Consider the following 20469-nt stretch of genomic DNA (forward strand, 5'->3'; position numbering starts at 1 on the left):
TAAATATCCTCTGAATTTAGATAAATGGAATGATTAAGACGTTGCAGGTTGGTATGTGGTAACTGGTAAGTAATACAAATTATGCTACAGTAATGTTTGTACAATTATGCAAAGTGACAACATTCCTGACAGTGATTTATAATGATGAATTATAATACACCCAATAAGTACAGTGTATGAAACAATTGTGTATAATATGTGTGCACAATGTACATAAATGTACAATAGTTCAATTGTACATTTAAATAAATTAAAGACATTAAGATAGTGAATGAATGAAAATGTACTAATCCTATCGTCACATTCTGCTGTCGTATATATATATATTATATTTTAACGATGAGTGCAAATTGAACGTGTAACTATATGGATTGTAATGTAAACCGTCGTATACGTAAATTGTTTGGGGATACCGATCATATTTTTTAAAAATGAAAAATAAATAGTGACATTGCGGAGTGTTTTGTACGCTTGCGTGATACGTCAGCGTGCGTCTGCGGATACAGGAGGAGGAGGAGGAGGATGACGAAGGAGAGGAAGAGGAGGAGGAGGTGCTGGGATGCTGATGCGAGAGAGAGAGCTCGTACGTGACAACATCGGCGGCCGAACAATGGAACACATTCTCGCTATTTAATCCAGCCTTTTTTGGATTCAAAGGAGCAAGGAGACATTTTGTGCGGAAGGATTTTTTTTTTTTTTTTTTGGGGGGGGGGGGATGAGCCGATTCGTCAAGGCTCTCGGTTGGCCTTATTGAGTCTTGGACACAGGTGGATTTCCGTCGCAAAAAAACAAAAAAACCAAAACAAACAAAGCTCCAAACGTACATATCACCTACGACGACATCCGCGAATCGGCTGACATTAACGCCGAGTTTTTTAAAAATATGTCTCTAAGGACTTGGATGAGGGACCATTTGGCCTGGTAGCGAGCTAATAGGCTAATTTTGGCTAGCTCGACAGCTAGCCAATGACAAAGAAGCGCTGGGATGCTGGAAAGGAGGAGTTAATGTTATTTTTCCCCCCTCCAATACCTTTCAGGATAAACGCTTGACAATCCGGTAACAATGGTAGAAAAACGCCTATGTGACCACACGTGTCTGTCTTAATATCGTTTCGTTCCGCCCCCACACTGTCATCGCTTTTTGCTAATTAGCTCGCGAAGGTATACGATGATTTTTAACCGGCTAAGCTAATGTTGACAAAGCATTTGTAAGAACTCCATTTAATTCGAGATGCAGTTCGCATTTTTGTTTTTGCGGGTTCGGTGCCGAGGTGTTATTCACGTCGTTTTGGTTCCATTTCCCGACTTAAAGGTTTGACGATGTTTGGGCTGAGACGGCGAGCTTTGGGAAAATCCATGAGTGGACCTGCCATACCCGATAGGCACCAAGTGAGTCAAACCGGATTAAAGATTTGAAGAATTAAATATGGCTCCGGTAAAAATGAGTTTGACATCATCAAAGACGTTTGTTAGATGTGGTTGCCGACCTGTCAAGTTAAAAAAACTATACTCGACAAATGTGTAAAACTTTCCGTCACCCTCAACTTTTCCACACGCAAGAATGACGCATCATCGTTAAGTTGTATTCATGCAACTTCATTGAAAGTATGGCATTTAAGTTCGGTTTCGAGATAAGGCACCAGGAGCCAAAATAAATGGAACCCACGGTGGTGTCGAGCCCTTTGGGGCATGCGCAGTGGGAGTCGGAGCAAGCGTTTCCTCTTGGATTTCTCACCCTGGATTCCGACAATGGAGGTGTGCTGTGTCAAAACAACAGTGGTCAGACAGGTTTGCATTTTGGTGACCCCAATCTGACATCGCAACGAAGTGAAATGGACAAAGGCTACCAGGATGCGCCAGTAGAGTTGGATAAACTTTTGTACATTTCTGATTATCCCTGCGGAGATTTGTTTTTCGATGAGCGTCACTCCACTGCTTCTGAGACATCACCTCAATCGGAAAGAAACAAGGAGCCTGATGAAACCAGTGACTTCATGCTCTCGTGGCTGTTTTCTCCTAACCTCACTGATGTGGTAGGGAAAAACTTTGCATTTGACGAGGCCTCTCTTGGGGGCAACAATGCCCTCAATGGACAGAGTGAGCTAATAATCAACAGTCATGCTACAATACTGTCTTCCCAACAGAAGTGGAATTCTGAATCAAACCCAGCAGATTCACTCATTTCCGTTGATCTCCTCTCAGATGATCAGGCTTTTGTCGCCTCAGAGCCGTCGGGCGTGTCACATGGTGTCAGTGCAGGACTGGTAGACCTGGCACAGGAGGAGCAGAGCAGGGCTACTTCGTCATGTGAAACTGGAGACAAAGGTTTATTCCCAGATCAGGTGACAACTCTGCCAGTAAACAGTAGCTTGACCCCGCTAGGGCTACCTGAGAGCAGCCTCCCACTTTACCACAGCAGCACACCACTGGCGTGGCCTCAAGGAGCTTTCTTGGATTTAGAGAGTCCAGATCTTGACAGTGGCCTGACCGCTCATCCCGATCATCCAACAGGTGCACAGTTAGAGCTAACCCAGGATTCGGACGTGGAACATGCCGCCACTACAGTATTCAGGACTTTAGTGCTACAAGACGAGAGTGACTCTTCGCCTGTGATTTTGTCGCCGACAGGTCCTCCGGCTGATGATGCCACCATCCATGGTGAGCTCAGCTGTGGGAGCTTCTCTGTGGAAAGTACGTCAAAGGATTTGATGGAAGGCAAAATATGCTCCGTGGCCGAGCATCAAGCCAGCGCGTCGATGGTTTTGGATTTGTGCTCGGCCACTGATGGGGTCCGCTGTGAGGAAACATGGAACTGGAAGGTACAGGAGGGAGTGCATGATGGAACTGCTTCTGATGCGATGACAGAACAGAGGGAAGAGGGGCAGTCGCCGTCTGTTAACCATCACCAGGATTTTAATGTTCTGGAGTTGAGCAGTTGTACTGAGGAGACTAAATGGACGAGTGAGCAAAGTGTGGAAACTGTTTCCCACTCTAAGATGGTGGGAGATGATTCACTGCCAATGGTTTCAGCTCTGAATACAAGAGAGGAAGATGCCTCCCCTCTGAAAACTGTATTTGATGCTTTAGACCAGGACGGAGATGGCTTTGTTCGCATTGAGGAGTTTATGGAGTTTGCTGCTGCCTATGGGGCTGATCAGGTAAGATGTTTTCATAAACTACCTTCTAACACTTGCATTTCCAGTTATAATTCATGTTGGCTATTGGTTCACTCAAAACTAAACCACTATACTGAAATCCATCAAAAGGGACGTCACTCTATGCCTGTGAGGGTTTGTTGAATGAGATCCAAATTGTTGGAAAGTAGTTTAAATAAGTCAGTACCGGTAAATGTGGTTTAAGCGTTAACATTCTATTGGTCTTATTCGAAGATTAGTCATCTTTCAAGTGATTACAAATCCTTTTTACATATTCTTTCAACAGCCATAAACAGGTAATTGCCCGAATGGGTAAGCAGCGGTTTAGTTTTTTAGAAATGTTGTTTCCCATACTGTAATTTCCCAAATATATATATTTATTGCCATAGCGTCGGTCAACAAATACCAACCACAGAATACATTAATTGACTGCAATATAGCATTTTTTACTCTTTAACAATTAGAGACCTGCCTGAAACTATTGTGTAAAAAGAGGTCTGCATTATCCCAGCGAGAGTGGTGGACCTGCCATTTGTTAAGTAGGCGTGAGCAAGCAAGTTGTTTATTGCTTCTACAGTGTCACAGCACAGTGTCACTTGCGAATATTTGCCGCCAACCTCTCCTGGTTTCCCGTGCTAAAGAAGCTCAGCGTCACATGACTGAAACCATAGCGTGGATTAGTTTTTCATGCGTTCGCTGGCAGTTCCAGCCTGAGGATTTGAGTTATCATCCAAATACGCCCGTCAAGCATATTGGTTGTATTGGCCAAACATTTCCTCCATATGTCAAATAACAAACGCTCATCTTCTCATTTGCATATTATTTGCTTAAGGGATTAGCGCCTGTGAAATGCCTGACATCTCCCTCCATGCATGACCCTCACCCATTACTGCATTCCACCCTTCACATTAAAACATTATGAAAATGATTCTTAAGAAATAACATAAAAAAAGCAGGGGCCCTATATTAACTATATTAAATTCAACATTATATAACAGCCTGAAGGTTTATAGCCTGGTTAATTTTTATGCTACGCCACAATATTGTCATGCTTTTTAACCCTTTCTGTTGTATTCATTTTGCCTCTACTGGCCCTGATCATGACTTGTAATTAGGCATCCATGGAGCACCATGCAGGGAATTGTGAAGGATTAAGAGTAAAATGCCTGAGTCAGATGGTCGTCGTGGTTTGGTTGCAGGCCACAGGCTGTCCGTGTGTGTGTGTGTGTGTGTGTGTGTGTGTGTGTGTGAGACACACAAAGCCGGGCCATTGTCATGTAGTTAGTGAGAACTCGAGTGGATACATTTGTATAATAGTGGAACCTCATTTGATATCATTTCCTGCTTGCTTATATTTAGCTTTTTATTTTTTAAATAATTTTTTTTGTTATGAACAAGAGCTTTAAATCATGCAGCAAACAGACAAATTCGGATGAGGAATACAGTGAACACCGATTTATCGTGGGGGAGACATTCCAGACCCACTCGCAGTAGGTGAAAATCTGTGACATGGAGAGACCATTGTAAAATGTACCTTTTCCCCTCCCACATGCTTGAAACACATTTAAACATTAAAAAACACACAAAGTATTCCTTGGTGCCTATTGTCACTTTGATGAAGCAAGCATTCTTGCTTCAAACTTTGTCACTCCAAGTTGAAGTTTGCTCAAACTGACACAAAACAAAAGAGATTAAAACACTGGATTTTTAAACACCAAAATTTCCAACCAAACCATGTAATTTTGTCTAACAAAAGTCCTCTACCCTAATGGTATGGCAGCATACCGTATGGTAATACAATACAGACTTGCCTATATACTGTGAAAATCCATCCATCACTGAAATATCTGCTATATAGCGGGGTCGCGAACGATGAACCTCGATATAAACAGGTGAACACTGTATAACCTTTTATATGTCTGTGGCATTTACTAGGTGAGACCCAGTCAAGGAGTGGTGGGTGACCCAGTGGTCCAACAAGATGTGCATACCTGAACTTTATACCATATTGACATAAACACTTGGAAAAACCTGCTTAATCAGCCCAGATTAGGGAGATTTCAAAGTTGACCAGGGTGGGAAGTTTGGGAACACTCAGTTATTTTAGCAGCCTATTAAGAAAACCACAGAGCAGCCTTTGGACTCATTATCTAGCACTTTGCTGTGCATGTAGGATATAAAAAGCCAGTCGGAGTGTAGGCCAAGTAGATCATTGAGTTTAGATCTAACATCAGAATAGCGTGGCATAAAGGTTGGCACTCTGGCAGAGACGATTGTGAATAAAGCCACAAATTTATGCAGAGATATAAACAACAAACTTAATTCAGGTATAGCTTTGGTGAAGTGAATGGGTTGGACCAGACATTTACTTTTGTTTGACCCGATTCCCTTTTGTAAATACGCCCGCAAGACAAGAGTTCAGTTTTTGCATAGATGTGGGAAAGCATGCAAATGTTTACTCCAGAATTATTTCAGGATATGATAGCTGTCATGTGCAAATATGCAGGCATTTATACTGATTGCGATTAGCCTATGAGGACTATGTAAAATATGTCCTTAAACTGGTATACATGTAAGTTTTCAACAGCTGGCATGCTTCGCTTTCGGGAGAAATATACACCTCCTTAGATTAAATTAAGAATGTCCCGATTATTATTATTATTATTTTTTGCACCTGATCCGTTATCTCAGCAATGCATTAGGTAGCAGTGTGACAAAATTTCCCAAAAATGACTGTCTGTCAAAATGTTGAGTCTGCTTAAAACAGCCTCTTCGACCTGAATACAACACACCATGAATTTTGAAAATCGGATGACTGGTTCAAGACAAATTGAGTTTCTTATGTCGGGATACGTTTTTAATGATATAATTTTTTTGTACATGGATTTTGTGTGTGTGTGTGTGTGTGTGTGTAGTACCCTAAATATAGTTAGTTCGATGAAAATGTAAAAATCTAAAATTTTCCACCAATAAATATATTTTGTATTACAATCATATTCCCATGTTTACTCCCATCAGTTCCAATTGAAAGTTTCAACTTGAAAAATTCTCTGAATTTTGCAACCTGCAAACCGTCTGATTTAGTTGTGAGTTGTTATTCTTGTCTGTATGTGTAGCACAAAAAGTCAGCCCGCTGCTTCTGGCGTGCCATTACGACTGTTGTGAAAAACAACTACATTTTCTTCGAGCTTGCACGCATTTGGAGTTTCAAAGCCCTCTTGGTAACCGCCACGCTCACTGCTTTTGACCCCAATTGTGCACAAAAGCCGCACCAAGCTGCATTGTGGCGGCAACTCTCTTGTCCGTCGACACTCCCAATCCCACATTTAGCCAGCTAGCCTCCCCTCTGCTTTTATGCACTGCCCCTCTAATCCACAATGGAATGTTCAGTGGCCTGAAATGTCCCCTTTTTAGCTCCCCTTGTGTCTACCGTATGTACAGTTTTCTGCTCTCAGACAGTCTCTCAGCATGTCTTTGAAACTATTGATCATTTTATCATTGTTTTGGATAGGAACTATTGTGCAATCCCCCCAGGGAAACTCTTCCACCAAAAGCGTTTTCTTCAGAAAAGGTTTAAGAACAACAGTGGTGTGAGTGTGTGTGTGTGTGTGGGGTGGGGGAGGGGGGGGGGGGGGCGGTCAGGCATGCGTCATCACTGATTAGACACAAATAGAGGAACTAGAAAAACCACAATGACCTCAATGTTTGGTCAACCAAAGGAACCGCAAAATGCCTTTGAGTTCATGGATTTTATAATGTTTACTTTTGGATAGCTTCTCAGGGCTACGTTACAAAGGTATTATAGAATATTACACAGTGTCATAATGCATGCTTATAGTACTTCAGTACACACCATTAAGTCATGAGTTACCCCATACATTAACCTAATATAAGAGTCCAGACCATCCTCTCTTTTAAATATTAAATGTGTGCATGGTCCATTGTCCAAGACCAAGAAGCCTGATGGGGTCCATCAGGTAAGATCTAAAGGTCTGTCACAACTGAAAAAAAATGATGCTAACACACGGGTTTTGTGTAAATTGTGCCATAAGGCAGGAGGAGGGTATCTATGAAGGTGATCAGTTTAGTGCTTGTCCAAATTACATCCAGTTTTGTTCAGCATCGACAGATTAACATTATTGCGAGTCATTCTAGTGTTAGGTGGTTTTACCTTGCTGTTATGTGATTATTTGGGACTGTCTGCAGAATAGCAATGCTCTTCAATATTGAGTCTTAACTCTGCAGTCACACCTCTGCTTTCTCACCTCACCCTGTGGAGCTGTTTCTGCATATAGCTGCGAAGCACTCTTTACTCCACTGTGAAATGGAAAAGATTAGCCATTTGATCGAAAGTACAGTGGTAGCTTGACTTACGAGAAACGTTATGAGTTATGAGTGAAGTGCAAAAAAAAATAAAAAATGAAGCAGTTATGGCACCATAATGCCCTCACATGTGGGCAAGGAGAGCCACAGTCACAGATGCACATTCAGCCATTTATTAAATGAGACAAACGGTGAAACACAAATACGAGAACTTGCACAAGGTGCTGCTTTAGGACACAGCTCACGCACGCATGCTAATGCTGAACTAACCAGCCAACCCGACTCCAACTACTGATGTCACTCACTAGGCCACGCCCCCTAACACATCCAACACACAAGTACAATGGAACCTTGGATTTTGTGATTAATCCGTTCCAAAAAGTCTGACTGAAACCAAATAATATGAAAATGCTTTTTCCCATTGGAAGTAATGTAAATCCAATAGATTATTTCCACGCACCCAAAAATATGAACAAAAAATTCATTTTATAGATGATATGTCTTGTTAAACATACAGAATACAATGTGAACTAGATCTAAATGACTAATGAAATGGATGAATGAACATTCAACATCACTTTAGTTTCACCTTTTATTGAAGTAATATTGACATTTAAGCCAATGCAAGTCAAGGTCCCTATGACCATGTTATGCTCTGTTCGCACCCTCTATTGGTTAAACGTTTTTTCTGCAGCTAAGCAGTGAATTATGTAGTTCAGTCAGTCAGTGATCAGCCATGCAAAAGCTTCACTCAAGGAAGTGCTGCACCCCGTAACACAGCATCGCGGCTGACCACATTTAAATTTGGCTAACAAAATACGAAATCTGCGATTTGGCTGGCGACCAGTTCAGGGTGTCGGCCTCTCGCCCGAAGATTGCTGGGATAGGCTCCAGCACTCCCTAGTGAGGATAAGCGGAACGGAAAATGAATGAATGAATGAATGAATGAATGGAAATATGAAGTAAAAGAAATATAGACAGAGGGAAACACTGAGACAGGGCATGACCGAGTCTTAAACAAAAAACCCTAAAATGGCTGATACATACATGATGCAATGTAGTATGATGGGTATCACAAGCCTTACTAGAAAACACTAAAGTTGCGCATGCATATAGAATGCTTTGTGTGGGCACTTGATTCCCGGGAAATTAGTGAAAGAGTAGCACAGGCAGGTGGATGAGGTTGGTACAGACCGTTTTCAAACTGACAAAAACCAAGCGGATATATGAAATCTGGGACAAAAAAAAAGATGGAAACTGGGGCATACAAAAATGGAGGTTCCACTGTACTACAATACATGCTACTGTACGGACAGTAATTGCACTTTATAAAACCACTGAACTTTGTTTTGAGTGCTGCAACAATTGAATATGTTTACAAGCGATAGTTCTATCGATCGTCCCATCGATTAAACAGCGGATCAACGCCACCTCATCGTTGGTGGCTCCTCCGAGCTTTATCCAGAAAACCGCGCGCTTCGCTTGCGTCATTACAGCATTGTGTTTTGGCTGTTTTTTTTCGGCCACAAAAGTCCAAAAATGCACTTTTGGGATATTTTCAGCCAAAAATCTTGAGTGGATGAAAATTCGGTGCATCACTAGTCTTAATTCATTTCAGTGGAGAAAATCGATTTCATGGGGTTAGTAAGTAAGTAAGTAAAATGAGGTATGATCTTTTCATGGAGAGATGAGTTTCACAAGCTATTCTTAAACAAGACTGTGGGAAACAGCATGTATTGATCTCTCCCTGTAGCCCACAAAGGCTACTGTACTAAGTTTATTAGCCGTGTGAGCCGTCTTAGCCGCCCCGAGTCAGAGATCAGCATTGCTGAGCAGATCAGCTTGTTTGCAAGAGTAATTGATACAAAAATATATACAAGATCATTTACTAAACACAATAGAAGTTTTTAAGAACGTGTAAACCGTTGAAGACTCACTGAATTTGCCGTGATTGTACTGTAATAAGGGGTTTGTGTCATTTTCTGTCCCGTTGGCCTGTGGCAGTCTGTTATTTGTGTGTAGATTTTGATTGTCTGCTGCAGCTGTCAGCCCCGCAGTTACGATTGCCATGCCGCATTAAGTCTCCTTGAAGGCAGGTCACCACACAGTTGGCATTGGTGATGGACCCTGGAGTTTCTTTCCATTTTTTCCCAGCGCAGATCTGCTCTGATTTCATGTTATTTTTATTCTCAGAGGTGCTGCTGTGCCGGAAACATGCTCTTGTTGCTAGGTTACTGCCTGATGGAATATACAGTACAGTATGTAGGTTCCCTTACATAACCTATTTTAACACTGGAGTGCAGATATTGGTGCACACAACAAACTGCTTCACATTATTATTATTATTATTATTAATCAGCTTATTTGAAAGGGGACAATGCAATTTCATAAATGAGCATGCATTACTTTTTCAATCCTAATTGTATCAAAAAACAGTTAGACTTTGCACATATCAACATCCTTGTAAATACTGAATTTCTCCCATTTTTTTTACTCTGGGGGTCATGTTGGATTTTTGACCTGAATGCAACATGCATGTCAAAATTTTGTCCAATTGCATAATTGCCAAAGTAATTTTTAAACGTTTTCAGAAAATGAAAAAACAAGAAGAGTCCAGTTGGCTTGATTCAACCTTTTTTCCGGATTAATATGACATGGATGACTCATTATCGACACAGATTTAAAGAAAAAAACAAAATTTTCTAGCAGGCACATTGGTATTTTTAATTGATGTTGTGCTATTAGGCTAACGATTTATAATATTTTTCAGCATCTCTGCCATCCAATTAAAATGATTTCAGTTTCTGAATGCTCTGCTATCTTCCTGCCCTCCAGGTTAAAGATCTGACCAAGTTTTTGGATCCCAGCGGCCTGGGAGTAATCAGCTTTGAAGATTTCCACCGAGGAATTTCTGCTATCAGCAATGGAGGCGAGTGAAACACATTATAGTGGGATTTTAAAGTTACGGCAATTAGCTTAGTTTTTTAAAGGTCATCTGAATTAAATCAAAGAGAGGTCAGCACCAGATTGTTGTTGTGATGCATAAAAACACTGCTTGCCTCAATCTGCTCACCCATGTTGATACCATTAGACACTTTTCCAGAGCTTTCTGGGTTGAATAGTTCTGGTTACCCCTCAACATGAATAAGAGATGGCCTTGAAAGCTTGAGCTGGGCAAACAGCGAGGCACGTTTGAGAGCTTGACTGAGGGCAGAGAGTCCTATTCGCCTAAATAATTTAACACTCCTCCTCTCTCCCGCTCTCTGGGGCCTGTCCATTTTTTTAAAATGGTTCTTCTTTTTGGTTGCCAGAGACACAGCTGGGTTGTAAAGGCACCTTCAGAAATCTCAGTCACGCCTGTGTTGTTATTTTGACAGTAACAATTGGCAAAAGCATGTAGAAAAATGATCTTTCCATAGCACCAGATACATTTTAAATCATTGTCCTCTTGTGTTAAATGATTACGGTACCTTTTGCATTTTTGTTGCCTGTTAAAGATAAATTAATGTAGAACCTTGTATTGACCTGCAAGTGTGCTCACTACAGTATGTTTCCAGTCTACCGTTAATCACCCAGTCAATGCTGGAGTTAGTTCCTGACTGTCAAGGGAAAAATGTTAACCCTTTAGTAGACAAAAGACATGAAAAGCACTTTGAAAATAATGGCAGATACGAATAAAAACTTGCATGCTAGTTGACAGTTCAAATACAACTACTATGGCTGTTTCTAAGAAGTGTCTTTCTATTTATCCCTAGGTGAGGTCATATATACACACATGAACAGGCAGTTGTTATCATCTGCCTCGTGTAACTGGCATGCCCCCATCCCCAACCACTGACATCTTTCTTTGTCTTCCAGAAAAGTGATAATACAATAGCAGAGAGAGGGAGAGGAACAAGGTCCTCACACTAAAAAGATAAGGTTATAATTAACATAGAATACATTGGTACATGTATACATAATCTGATATGTAGACAGACCATACGTCTTTTTATAGTTTAAGCCTTGAAGTACCCCTCCCACACTTAAACACATTTAAACATTAAAGCACAGTTTTTAAACACACTGTAAACATATTTGAACACACAAAAACATTTGCAAGCATAAGTATACAAAATACATAATTAACTAAAAAATAAATACTTTCTTTTGAACAGTTTTTCTTAAAATACATGCTATGATTACATTGAAACCTATTTAAACTCATAGTAAACATATTTTAACACTTTTTAAAAAATGTTTAATATAAAAACCTGCTCTATAACTGGACCATGAATAGGTGAACCATGATATAGTGAGGGATTACCGTGTCTTTTTTGTAGCTCCATCCTGCAGTCACTCCCTCATTCTTTTACCCTGTTTGAAAGCCCTCTCAGCTTTTCTATTATTTGTTTATGTGCACACAACATAAATGTCTGGAAGGAAAAGGTGCTTTTCATATCGCAGTCTGTGTCTGAACCTTTTATTAATGGGTAGGTATTTATTTTTAATAAAAGACAAGGCTGCAGGTTATGGAAACGTCTCATCCCTTGTTGCAGCTATGGTATGTCTTCAGTCTCATTTCACTTAAAATGGCCTGCAGTGTGTATAAGTATCTTGCATCAGACTATTATATAAAAGCACTGGGTCTCCTTGGCTCCTGCTTTTTCACCCGGGAGAGTTCAGAGCTTTGTTAGGCTGACACCCGAGACTCCGTCTTGTCCGTCTCTGGTTACACTCCTTGTCTACAGGTCTGTTGTCATTTGTTTTGGACCAATTGGACGCTGATTTGCGTTTTGCACTTGTATTGTTTTCAAATTTTGGCTGTGTCCTCATCACGTGAGGCTCTATAGCCCCTGAAATGTGAGCATAAACATTATATAATGAGCTTTGCTACAAGGGCGCAACCTTGAAAATGTGCTGATTTGATTGTTGTTTTGACCAAACGAGACAGAGAGAGAGAAAATGTATCAATTCTTCACACATAAATTCTTCCCCGTTACAAGTGAGGTTGGGTTTCGACCTTAAAACTAAGTTTTCCCTTAACACCTTTTTTATACAGTGAACCCTGCCTATTTGGAAAAGTAAGCCCTGATGTGAATAGCAAACATTTTTTAATACCCTAAATGTACCCCAAACTATCAGTTTAATATACTTTCAAACTCATCTGACAACTTTATCCTTAAAAATAAATGACGTATAGGTGATTTGATTGTTTAAAAAATGCACTGGAAGAGTGAGGATACTGGGTTGTATGTCACCACTTGGACAAACTGTAAAAATACCAATTAATTTATATATTGTATTAATATATATATATATATGTATATTAATATTAATTTCCTATTGGCCATTTTATTTTTTTGTGCCTCAGTGATTCGAAGAGACGTTTTTAAAAAAGATACAGCATGCATGCCTTAATCGAGACTGAGCCCTGCCGCAAATAGTGGAAAAGTGCGATTAATTGAGCTCCCGCCAACATGCGAAGCCTCTCTCAGTTGAGATCTAACACTTAAACATTATTTCCATGACACCAATTACTACTTTTCTTGTAGCCTGGTATTTGGCCCCATCTTGTGGCATCCCTGGGGCATTGCAGACAGAGCACAAAAACAGTGAATGTGATTTTCCACAGAAAAAAATCCAAATATGAATTTGTGATGAGAGAACCGTAAATAGATGTGTTCTATTGCACTGTGTATGTATTTTTAAGTATCTAGTAGTATTTAGTAACACTAAGTAAAAAACTTAATATAATGTCTAATGTGAAGGAAGTAATTGGTATTGTGAAGCAACATGCCAGCGTCCTCGCACTTTGGTGCATTTTTTTCAAACTCAAGTAATCCATAAAAGCCATTGTTTTTCAAAGGTAATGTTGTCAGATGAGTTTGAAATGGTGGGATTTTGGGATAATAGTTTGAACTGACCTGTTGTTAGAATTTAAACGAAAATATTTGGGGGGCGGGTAGTCTATTATTTTCACATTTTTGCTGTTAGCAGAGGGCTTTTATCCCTAACCCCTGAGGAATAGCAAGGGTTCACTGTACCTATTTACTGTCATTGTCCCTTTTTTTTCCCCGTGAAGGCTGTTTGTATGCAGTGCACACATTACTACGCTCCTATATTTGTTGAGCTTCCTTTGCAGAATGACGTAATGTTTGCACACATGAAACACGTCTTTCCTCTTCTATCTGCAGGTCCGGAGCCACAGCTGTACAGTGCAAACTACAGTCCAGGCGACGGAGCAGTGGGTTGTCCGGAAGAATACGACGAGGTGAGGCGCTGCACACAAAGGCCGTGTACGCGGCCCTGTTTTGCCACCACTTCCCGTCGTTGTCGTAGTGTGAGGTTAACGGGCTCAACTCTTCATGCACTCTCACTCTTGCCGCTGTAACTGAATGAGCAGCTCGCAGAGCTATCATTACCACTGAGAATATTCCACAGGCTGAACAACCTGGTTTGGCTGACATTGAGTAGCATCTGGCAGGCTGAGCTTTACAGGATTCTTTGACAAATATTGAATTGGGCGGCTCGTGAAAGAGTTCAACACAAGTGTAGACTGTTTTTATAGTCATGGTTAGCATATCTGACATTCCTGTTGCCCCTCGCCGCCCCCTTGAACTTGTATATTTAACCATCATATTGTTGCTGGCGTCTGCAAAAATGCAAACATTTCTGCCGGTGTGTGCATTTTGAACAATGGGGAGTCATGATTAGTGTTGCTTTAACCTTCTTCTGGCGACCCAGTGCCCTGCTTGGTTTTCTTAGAACATGGAAGCTTCAGCTGTGTAGGTGCAGACAAGCTGCAAAATAACTTTGTAGAGTGTATTCAACTTTGTTGTCACATGCCACAACTACAAGGCAATGAAATACAGATTGCATCTAACCAAAAGTGCATAAACAGTAATTATGTAAATAGTAGATTGATAAGTTGGTAAGTTATGGTATAGTAAATATCAACATTCGTTTCTATTTCTACAGGTTACTGTCTATGACTATGATCATGAGTAATAGGGCATGATAGCTGTACAGTATAAGTATACAATACAATGTACTATGAATGTACATTGCAAATTCAATTATTGGAGGAGGGACAAAGGTTGATATACATGTGCACAGTAGTGGAATGGGATGAGTTACAGAATTGTGGTATCACGTGTGCTAGAGCAGGGAGGCTTTTTAAACATGCTACCTCAGTGGCTGTACTTTGCACCATATCAGTGCACTCACTTGGTGTGTAGTAGAAGTGTAGTCCCGTGTACACGCGTCACATACTTCATACAGTTTGAGCGGATTACCCCGTCAGGGTTTTTTCATGGGTGTGTGTTTGTCAACAGCATTACGCAATAACTACTTCACCAATTTCCAAGAAACCAAATCCAAAGGTGTTTGGTCTAGGATGTTTTTTTTTCTTTTCTAATCATTACTGGAGATTTTTGACGGATACACGCAGGATGAAGGTGTTCCCAAATTGGGACTCAGGTTTTATTAATTAAAAAAGGTGTTTATGTGAAGTTGCACATGAATATTTCAGGTCTACTGTATCACACAACCAACTGATACAAATGGCCACGAACAAGAGAGGCAAATATTTCAATCAATTCAAACATTGATGCAATATTGATGTGATTAAGACGATTGCTGTGGCTGCTGTTTGACTGGTGGCTGTGAGCAATGTTGGTCTGCATCTTTTTGAAGTAGTCGCCCCCACTGTGTCCATGGTCGTGTTTTTCCACTCAGAAAGGGGTGCCTCCTCAACGGTCGCACTGTTCTGCCACTCTTTGCTTTCAAAACAAGCAAGGTGACGCTGTCCAGCCAAGGCGCAAGGAACCCTGTCTACCCGCTTTTTCCTTCAATCAATATTTCCCTCCATTTTTATTAAACACTCACATTTCAAAATCACACCTATACATTAAAAATGATGAAACTCATTTGAACTACAGAACAGTAACCTGTTGTTAATCTGTAACAAAAGCACACAGCGAGAGCAGTTACGTAAGCTTTAATGATGTATACTTTGAGATAATGCAGCTTCACCAGATATGAATTATTGTGACGGCGTTGAGTAAAATTACGTGTTGCCATAGTGTTATCTTGCCGCTGGTCGTGTAACGTTACAGCTGACTAACACTACTCTTTTGGACTTTGGTCTCCACCCCCCTGACCACCCAGCGGAACTGAACGTGTGTACAGTACTTTCCATTTTTCAAACCTGCTCTGTCTGAGTGTGAGTGTGGAGGATAAGGAAGCGTTGTAGGATGCTATAATGGCAGGCCAGCTTTCCTCTCTGTGACTCCGTCCTGGGAGAATGGTTTTGTACATGGTGGGTAGCTCTTCTGGCCCAGCTTCTCCTGACACGTCATACAGCCTGGTACGCCTGCCTTTGTGATTCGCCTGTCATCAATTCATTGTTATTTTATAGCCAGGACACAATTTGGTGTACAGATGCTTCAAATCCAGTCTTGAGCGTTTTCTTTTTTTCCTTTTTTTTTATCGGCATTTTTTTGTTAAAAGCTTAAAGGTGTTTTGCTTCTACCAGCCATTTGAAAAGCAGCAGATTGCCTGTGAAGTCTGTTCATGGTGTGTCATTTGTTTTGGTTGTTGTTTCTTGGCATCAATACCACTGGTGGGATTGAGGGTTCAAAAAAGACGTTTATTTTTTTCCATGGTCTATATTTCTGCATTCTCGTTTACTGCTGAAATCCAAAGAGTCTTCACAATTTAATGCCAATCTGCATAAACTGAATTAGTGTTTGGATGTCGGATTAGTCGGACAAGTATGTGCGTTTTTATTTACAAAGGTAAACGGATATTTCAGCTCTAATTTGTATGCATGCAGTGCCGTTTTTGAAAATAACAAGTGAGTTTTTATGTGGCTGCAGCAAAATGAGGTGACAGACAGCGCTTACCTGGGTTCAGAGAGCACGTACAGCGAATGCGAGACCTTCACCGACGAGGACACCGGTGCCCTCGTGCCCCCTGAGATGCACGAGGATGTGGACACGGACAGTGGTATCGAAGCGGCACTTCACGACCCCGAAGAGGCCATAAATAGGTTGGTTTGAAGTCACATGCAATATACTAATGACCTTCCTCTGCTTGTTACATTTTTGACATCTGATTAAACAAGCCCGTCCTGCTGTTGAAACTGCAACAAATGTTGAGCGAAAGCGTTGTTTTCTAACCTTTGAGCTAAGGCACATATTTTACATTAGAACAAAATCTCTGCAAAATGTCAAAATATTTACAGATCAAAGGGGGTTCACTTTGATCGCGGAGGATACGTTCTTGACCTGGCTGCAATAGATGAAAATTTGCAATGTATATTTTTCATTTCTACACCTCACACATGCTTTAACAAATAGTAAGTTATTAAAAAGCACTTAAACTTATTAAAACACACTTTTAAAGTATTCCTTAGCGCCTGTTCTCACAGTCTTGCTCGCAGTTTCTGCAAATAAGTGGTGAAGTCTGCTCGCTTCAAGCTGTTTTCACTCCCAGTTGAAGTTTATTGTAAAACTGAAACATGAAACAAAAGTGAATAAAAAAAATAAATAAATAAAAATTGTGTATTCAAACACAGATTTTCAACCAAACTTCAATTTTGTCTAACAAACGTCTGCTAGCATAATATGGAGCGAAATTACCATATATATACCATGTTACGGTGATAATAAACCAACAACTGCTACTTTATACACACACGGCAACAACACATACAAACAATACTTCTATGCAGGTATACATTTTCTCTGCTCTGTGGGTAGGACGACTAGTGCTGGAGGATATAGTTGGGGACATTCTGTGCTTCATCTTGCCCTTCATTACACCTCATATTTTCCACTAGATTTTGGTGCTGACCGTCATGTTCTGGTGGTGCTACAACACTAAAGCTGTGTAACTCTAAATTTGGATTTACCCCAAAAAAAAAAAAAAAAAATAGATTGCTTAAAAATGTTATATAATGGGGCACGAATTATGAACTGAGCTATAGGGGGACCACTGTATACTAAAATAATGATCTCGTCTTAATTTACCCACAATTTTACTTGCTCAGTGTGAAATATGGACCTTTTAAGTTGAACAGTTGAAGGTATTATTCTGTTGCATGACTGTCAGGAAGTGGATAGACAGGTTAATTGTACCTTCTGCCATATACTGTAGTGGAAGAGCATTAAGTGCCTGTCATCGTACGTTGCTGGAAATTTATAGATAATAAAGAAAAATACATTGTTTCTAGTAAATACATTAGAAAAACAGTATAAACGATACTGACCAATTAAGTGAAATTGGATACTTCCCAGTGGCACACCTGATAATCTTTCACCGCACATAGTTGTTGGAAATAGCTGAGCTAAAGCTAAAGAGCTAGAGTAACCCATGCACTGACCCTTCACACTGATCACGTGATGTTCGTGCAAGTGCTGGATAAGTGACTGTTCGAGTTTTATTTAGGTCAGCAGACGGCAAGATTAATGGGAAGGATAGTTTACTATTCTTGTCCATCTAGGTCTAGCTGTTTTTTTCTTGAATAGCCAGCAAAACGAAATACACCACCATATAACATTGCACATTTTCAGATGGGATGTTGACTGTTGGTGTTTTCAGGCTTGCTGAAACTTAGCCTTCTTCCCAAGATAACTTGAGACGTCCACTGTGTAAGACCTTGACTACAGTCCCCTTCACGTTTTGTTATACATAGCCACTGTGTTGTCATTCTTTTTGGTTGGGAAAAGACTTCAATAAGACAGAAAAGATTGTATTACTGACCAGTGATGTTTTCATTGCTATCAGATTGGCTTGGAAGGGTTGCATTCTAATTTAACGTGTCACATTTTTCTGGGGTATTTGGGAATCTTATTATAAAATGTTTTATCTATGCCCCAGTTTTGATAGTGTTTAGGACAAGTGACAGGAGCTGACTTTGTGATCTGCTTCTTGATGACTGATGACTGTGTTTGGCCTTCCTTTTCTAACCTTGAATTCCAGGAAGTGTTGAGCTCAGCTCTTTTGTTGTTTTCCTGTATTTCTCACCATTCTGTCTCTTGGAATAAGACAAATTTTCTCCACTGCCCGTTCACACCGTCTAGCCGACAGGAACACTGTTCCAATGTCCCAAATCCCGATGTCACCTTTTATCCCTCTTGCAAAAAGTAAAATCAGTTCTTGGTTGATTGATTTCTGGGATTTTCCTCATCAGGTTGAAGTACAAAGCCTTGAAACAATGTCACCTTCTTTTCCTCTTCTATCCTTCTTGCCTGACATTGAACCACATTGCTAAAATGAAAGTCAATTCTTGGTTGATCCATTTCTGATGCTGTCTTCGTCAGGTTGACGTGCAAAGCCTTAAGCAATGAGATTCTCAGTAGAAAGTTATTCACAAATTTAACTCGTGCTGATCTTGATAGGGAAATGGGGGCCGTTAAATTAAGGTTTTGCTATGCAACCAGGTTAGCGTGGCTAAATCAAGATGTAGCCTTCAACTGAAAACATTTACAGTGTATGCTACTATGCATTGGGTGAGGGATTAAGACTATAACAGGATTAGCCTCCCCAACCCCACTCTGTCCCCACACACATTTGGCCCTCGGACAGTCAGCTGGACTGTCTGATGGCTGTTTCTTAGCCTCAAATCTTATTAACCCACTCATAGTCAGCCCTGATTCAGTCTGCTGGTTCCATTGAAGATGCACCATCAGCCATAGTGCACATTCACCTGGCAGCCTATCAGGACCGCAGTCTTGGCTCTCTCATAGACTAGGACCTGTGCCATCTCCTCAGTTGAGAGTCTTGGTTTTGTTTTAGGTTAAACAGTAAGACTTCAGGATTCCACTCTGGTTGGCTGGGGTTTTAACTCCCGTTGCTCCTAAGCTTTCACGCCAGAGCATTGGAGGGCGTTTAGTGATGCGTTCTCTTTCCTCACCGACCCTCTGCGTGAGGGGCCTCAATATGGGGCCATGCACTAAGAGCCTGAGTAAAGGGTAAGTGACTTGTGAATTGGTGGCATTAACTTGTTTAACCAGTTCAGCCTACTGTTTGTTCAGAGCAGTGTGTGTTCTTAAAAATTGCCTTCCTGTAAACCTTAACCCATCCACCTTGGTTTTTCATGGTTTCAGCTCTGAATCAGATAGCAAAACAATACTAGTCTTGTGAACAAGCAGAATTGGCCTTTGTAGTTTGTATGCTGAGAGAGCAAGCTTTTCTGCTGATTTGGACATCCTCATCCTGAGTGTGCCGAGAATCTCGACGTATCCTGTCAGAAAACAGGAAAAGCTTACTATTCAGGTTTTAAATGAAGATAGTGGATTTATTTTTGAAAGGTGTGGAGCCATAAATCTTTAGTTGCCCAATGGTTTTATGTTGAGCGTTGATCCTGCTAGACAATTAAGAAACCTATAGTCACATAAGGGCTTCTTGACCCACATTACACCCAAACAAAAATCCTTCCACACATCCATTCTAGTTTTTCATGACGGAAGGCAGGGCATTTTGTTTCAGCCAAAGCTTCCTTTAGGATTAATGTGAATTAGCAGATTAGCTATCGCTCAATTTGGCCGGATTGCCACTGTTCGTGTGGCCACATTAATTGCACTTGATTGAGATTAAAAATGGCTTCTCTTTGTTCTGAATGTCCAGATCTAAGAAACAAACTGTCTGACATATATAATGTTACTATACATGAGGTTAAAATAAAAGCACTGTATTTATTAATGTCCGGTGTATGGCTTTTTGATACATTTAACTGTTATTAAGCATTGTTCTTTGCCCCTGTGCCAAAGGTTCTCCCTCAACTCGGCGCTGCACAACCCCTCCCTGATGACGGTCATCGGTGGCGAGGAGGAGCATTTTGAAGATTTCGGGGAGAGCAATACCTCAGAGCTTCTGCTGGAGAGCGGCGAGGAGGGCACTGATGGCATGGTTGATTGCCCTCTGGCACAGATGCCTCAGCAGATCGATGTCTCCTCTCTGCTCTCTCCCAGGTACATTCCTTTCATGACATCACTTTGAAATA

At 40.8% G+C, this 20469-nt stretch overlaps 1 protein-coding gene across 6 annotated transcripts in view; it reads left to right on the top strand.

Moving 5' to 3' along the window:
* The first annotated feature begins 521 nt into the window (after positions 1 to 521).
* rab11fip3 (RAB11 family interacting protein 3 (class II)) overlaps positions 522 to 20469 on the top strand; it is a 30845-nt gene continuing 10897 nt past the window's right edge. For 2 of the 6 annotated variants that reach the window (XM_061755073.1, XM_061755075.1), the window contains exons 1-5: positions 522 to 3158; positions 10314 to 10407; positions 13655 to 13731; positions 16340 to 16512; positions 20237 to 20437. In XM_061755073.1, the coding sequence (XP_061611057.1) occupies positions 1656 to 3158; positions 10314 to 10407; positions 13655 to 13731; positions 16340 to 16512; positions 20237 to 20437 (2048 nt within the window). In that variant the 5' untranslated portion in view covers positions 522 to 1655. Of the gene's footprint in view, positions 3159 to 10313; positions 10408 to 13654; positions 13732 to 15639; positions 15829 to 16339; positions 16513 to 20236; positions 20438 to 20469 lie in introns of those variants that run through there. The other 4 variants (XM_061755074.1, XM_061755077.1, XM_061755079.1 and 1 more) reach the window with 4 other exon arrangements.

Source organism: Phyllopteryx taeniolatus, chromosome 19 (assembly GCF_024500385.1).
Source record: "Phyllopteryx taeniolatus isolate TA_2022b chromosome 19, UOR_Ptae_1.2, whole genome shotgun sequence".
Lineage (NCBI taxonomy): Eukaryota > Metazoa > Chordata > Actinopteri > Syngnathiformes > Syngnathidae > Phyllopteryx > Phyllopteryx taeniolatus.